Below are 4,489 nucleotides of genomic sequence, written 5' to 3' on the forward strand. Positions count from 1 at the left end.
TTTATCGCTGCTCTGATTGTGGGACACGACAGTTATCGTGACTTTTTGGACCGTGATTGTGGGCAAAAAGGGAGTTTCCCTCGGAGAGATATTGATTATCAGCAGCCTGTGCAGTTATCTCTGGAGGAAAAGTGAAAAAAAAATAGCTCCACATTTCGTTAATTATTTCTGATATTTTTTTTACCGCCTTACTCAAAAGTTAATCACCAGTTTAACTTGTAGTTAATATTTTAGCACAGTACATTTTGGTGCCGCTAGAAATCGTGGGGGCAGTGACGACAACGACAGAAAAAGAACAGGGAGGAGAAATCTCCGTCCGCACGCCGCTCTGTGTTCAGTGAATCCCAGAGAACGACGTCACAACGTCCTCAACCGTCGCCATGTTTGTTATTAGCCTAGGTTAGCTCGGTGGCTAATAGCAGAATCCAGCACTGCCCTCTGGCGGTTTCAGCGTAAATAAAGCACTCGACACATATTAAACTTCGTGTCATTATCGGTTACCGGACGGTAACGTTATCGTTACGGTCCGTTTATTAAAACAAACGTTGTCTACGTCACAGCCCTGTCCTATACTCTTAGCGCCGGGTTCAAAATGTCCTGTCGTCCACCGTGAAAAAAAAAAAAAAGTAATGACGTGTATCGACCAATCGATTTCATCCTTATGTTTGAGGTCTTCTAGGGTTTTTTTTCTCCGACTAATCACTGTTTGAACAACAGATTTTATTTGTTCACTCGTTATCATTTCCTCGGACATTAATGAGTCACCGAACGCGTTTCCGGTTGGACCGTTTCCCAGAAGTCTCCTGTGAGTAAACAGTACATTTAATATCGCAGTCACAAATACATTTACTTCAAATGAATGTTAGCTTATTGGGCATTTTTTTGATAGCCACTGCTAAACTTAATACAATTATTAGCTTAGCATGGCGTGTTTACGTTTTTACATGCTATAACCGTACTATTATCTTGTTTATCTCCTCCTCCCCATTGATTCTTCCAAGATGACTGAAACAGCGTTTGAAGAACGATTTAATTTCAGTTTTCGATATTTTAAAAACTCTTTCGAGAGTACTCTTTATTTTAATGTCATCAAATCTATGACTGACGTCACGTGTTTCAACCGCATATTTTTAGCACCACCTTCCGTCAACGCCGCGACATTCTGGACGTTAATGACGGAGTCAAAGTGTCTGTTCTCTAAATAAGACAGTATTTATTCGGGAAATTGGTTGAATTTATTCCAGAAAACTTCGTCAACACGTTAGCAACGACAACGAATTATAAAAAACATGGCTCATTTGTTTGTCATTTTAGGTTTTACTACAGAAATGAAAATGGTTAAGTACACAAAAGAAATTTTAAAAAAATACATGCAATAGTTTTTAATGTTCAAGAGTAACCCCGCCCCCCCACTACCTCGACTGTAAAACATGTAGGTATGAAAACAGGAAACGGGAAACAATTTGGACGATAATGCATCTGATTTAAAATCTGCGTTGCTTGTTGTTAGGTCCATAGTCCCCAGGTCAATACGGACGATAATGATTTAAAATCTACGTTGTTTGTTGTTAGGTCCATAGTCCCCAGGTCCAGGGACCCCCCGGGGGAAGCCGCCCTGGCCGCCTCCGGCCATGTTGTTGTTCCCCGACCCTTGCATCATCGAAGGATTCTCGGCCGCCATGCCGGCAGCACCCCCGGGACCGGAATTGATGCCCAGAGAGTTCCTGTTCATGGACATGCCGTGGTTGCCCATGTGCATCCTCATCTCCTGCTCCCTATTTTCAGGGAAGTTGCCCCTGAAGCCCTCCTGCTGCCTCTTCATCATCTCCTCGTTGCGGAGCCTCATCTCCTCCTCCCTCCGGCGGCGCTCCTCCTCCTGCCGGAGCTCGGCCTGCTTCCTCTTCTGCACCTCCTGGTTGTGGAGCTCCTCCATCCTCCTCAGCTCCTCCTGGCGCCTCAGCAGGTCCTGCCTCATCAGCATCACCTGGTGCTCGTGTCTGGCCGCCTCCATCTCGGCCTCCAGCTTCTCCTGGGCCTCCTTCATGTTGCGGTCCACCATTTCGTACTGCTGCTTCTCCATCTCCATCAGAGCCTTCCAGCGCATGGCGTACTCGTACTCGAAGGTGCCCGGCTGGGCGAACCGGGGGGGTTGCTCCCGCTCCTTGCTGTACTGTTGGTTTTTGGTGACCATCTTATCCGGCAGACCCTCCTCCTCGTCCAACTGATCCATGGGTTCCACCGTGATGGGCCGGGGGAAGGCTGTGAGGAGGTAGGCACCATCGTTACACTTGTCCATGGCTTTTCTTGCAGCCGGCTTCGAGGTGAACTCCACTATACCCTTCCCCGTGGGTCTCCCGCGGTCGTCCACTATGACCACGGCTCGTTCTATCTGACCGAAAACGGCGAAAGCCTCCTCCAGCAACTCGTTCGACACGAACTCCGGCAGGTTCTTCACGGCTAAAGCGGCGCCGTGTGTCGCAAACCTCACCCGGATGGGCCTGCCTCTGAACTGGGTATCGTCCAGCTCGGCTCGGGCGATCTCGGCTATGATTCGGGTCTCCAGTCGGATGAAGCCGAAGCCCCGCTCCTTGTTCACAAAGATCTCGGTCGCCTTCCCGTACTTGCCGAAGAGTTTCCCCAGCTCCTCCTCGGTGACGCCGGTCGGCAGGTTCCCCACGAAGAGCCTGCTGCGCTGGGTGAACGTTTTCTCGCCGGGTTTTCGGAAGCTCTTGATGTCCAGCGTTAAGGCCTCGTTACGGTTGCTCTGCTCGCCGGGCTCGGGCTGCTGGCCGTTGGTGTTCATACCGCCGGGTTTTTTCTGCTCCCCCGGGCGGTTCAGGCCGTGGTTGTGCTGAGGGACTTTGTTTCCCTGCATTCTCCGCGACAAACTAAGTTCCACGCTGGGGAAATAATTGTTCTAGAAACACCACACACACACACACACACACACACAAAAACAACAAACAGTGAATATAGGATGGCGCACAAAGACCAACGAATATGGCGAGGAGTACAGCAGCGACTGTTTGTGACCTTATCAGTGCGTGACGCTGGGGAAATAAATGTATGACGTATATTTTGTGCGACGGCGGCGAATATCCCCCAAAAAACAAAAAAAAACAAACTTTTTTCTCCTCAATTTAAAATAATAAAATATATATTCGTAGTAGTATTTGCCTTTGTGACAACGTTACAGTTTCTTTACTACGTTTGAATTATGTGTTTGCGTTTTTTACGCCATAAAAACCAATGTAATATCGCGTGAAATTCGTCGTTACAGATACAGAACGATATCGATAACGCTTTATTAATTTTTTTTATTAAATTCGTATCGTTTCATTAATGTGTGACGGGTTGGTTCGCGAACTGTTTTTAACGAATATATTGCGGACAATGAAGGGATAACGCTTGGTCTCGCCTTTTTTATTAATTTACTGGAAATCTTAGTTTTTGTAAAATACATAAATAAATAAAAATACAAGGGTTCAAATGTATTAATAACGTACGAGCGGCTTTTCTTTATGGACAGTAGAGTGCAGTATAGCGCTCTCGGTGGTCTAGAACCTACCGGAAGTGTGTTCACAAGAGAAGAAGAAGAAGTTGGATTCCGCGGGAATTGTTTCCTTTAATTTTGCAAAAGGAGCAATCAGTAAAAACTCGAATTTAAAGTCGGTTCGGATACGCTAATTATCGACGGTAAGAACACCGATATTTCAACACATTTAGCATGCTTCCGAAACGGAAGCTAAATGACAAGCTAGTGTCTCGTTTGCTTTAGGTCCGTCATGTTCTCGGAGCTGAGCGCCCAGCAGCGGGGTTCCTCTCTCCTCTGCCGTCCTGCCTCCTCCGAGGACCAGGACCAGGGCCCGGTGTTCGAGAGGGCGTCTCAGTGCTACCGCCCCCGCTCCGAGCGCTACACGGTCTTGGTGCGAAGCTTCAGTCGCCAGTACGCTCATATTTACGCCGCGCGGCTGATGCAGATGAGGCCCCTGTTGTCACAGAGAGCCGAAAACAAATGGGGTAAAAAACGGGACGCGCGTTCCCGCCTTCACCCTCTAGGGGGCGTTTTTTGGGACTAGTTTGATTAATATATTATTTGTTTACTGCTCCAGGATCAGATGTGGCTATCAGGAGGCTGTGTCATCTTCAGACAGGAGAGCAGTGTTGCATTGTTCAAGCGGATGGAGCTGCAGCCGTCGATTCTGAAAGAGATCAGCGAGGAGGTAGGGGAAAAAAATTGAAATATATTTGTAGCCGAAAATATATTTGTTTTGATGTATGTTTCACTATTGATTTTTTGTTTGTTTTTTTAAGCACAACCTGCTGCCCCAACCGCCGCTGGCGAAATACATCGGTGAAGCTGACGAGGTGATCTTGGAGGAGGAGCTGCAGAGGATCAAACTCGAGGGCAAAATCGGCCGAGATAGATGCGTCGCAGGTCGGACGTTTTCCCCTTCCCGTCAAAGCCGCCGTTATCCCTGCGTTGGCT

The 4,489-nt window shown here is 47.6% G+C and overlaps 1 protein-coding gene and 1 pseudogene across 1 annotated transcript in view; one reads left to right on the forward strand and one right to left on the reverse strand.

Moving 5' to 3' along the window:
- Positions 1 to 1,533: 1,533 nt before the first annotated feature.
- On the reverse strand, positions 1,534 to 3,033 carry LOC103396907 (non-POU domain-containing octamer-binding protein pseudogene; annotated as a pseudogene).
- Positions 3,034 to 3,203: 170 nt separating this feature from the next.
- Positions 3,204 to 4,489, forward strand: part of LOC103396924 (DNA polymerase delta subunit 2-like) — a 2,506-nt gene continuing 1,220 nt past the window's right edge. The window contains 5 exon segments of the mRNA XM_025052912.1: positions 3,204 to 3,696; positions 3,779 to 4,020; positions 4,113 to 4,167; positions 4,169 to 4,223; positions 4,315 to 4,482. Of these exon segments, the coding sequence (XP_024908680.1) occupies positions 3,786 to 4,020; positions 4,113 to 4,167; positions 4,169 to 4,223; positions 4,315 to 4,482 (513 nt within the window). The 5' untranslated portion in view covers positions 3,204 to 3,696; positions 3,779 to 3,785.

Source organism: Cynoglossus semilaevis, chromosome W, assembly GCF_000523025.1.
Source record: "Cynoglossus semilaevis isolate Cse_v1.0 chromosome W, Cse_v1.0, whole genome shotgun sequence".
Lineage (NCBI taxonomy): Eukaryota > Metazoa > Chordata > Actinopteri > Pleuronectiformes > Cynoglossidae > Cynoglossus > Cynoglossus semilaevis.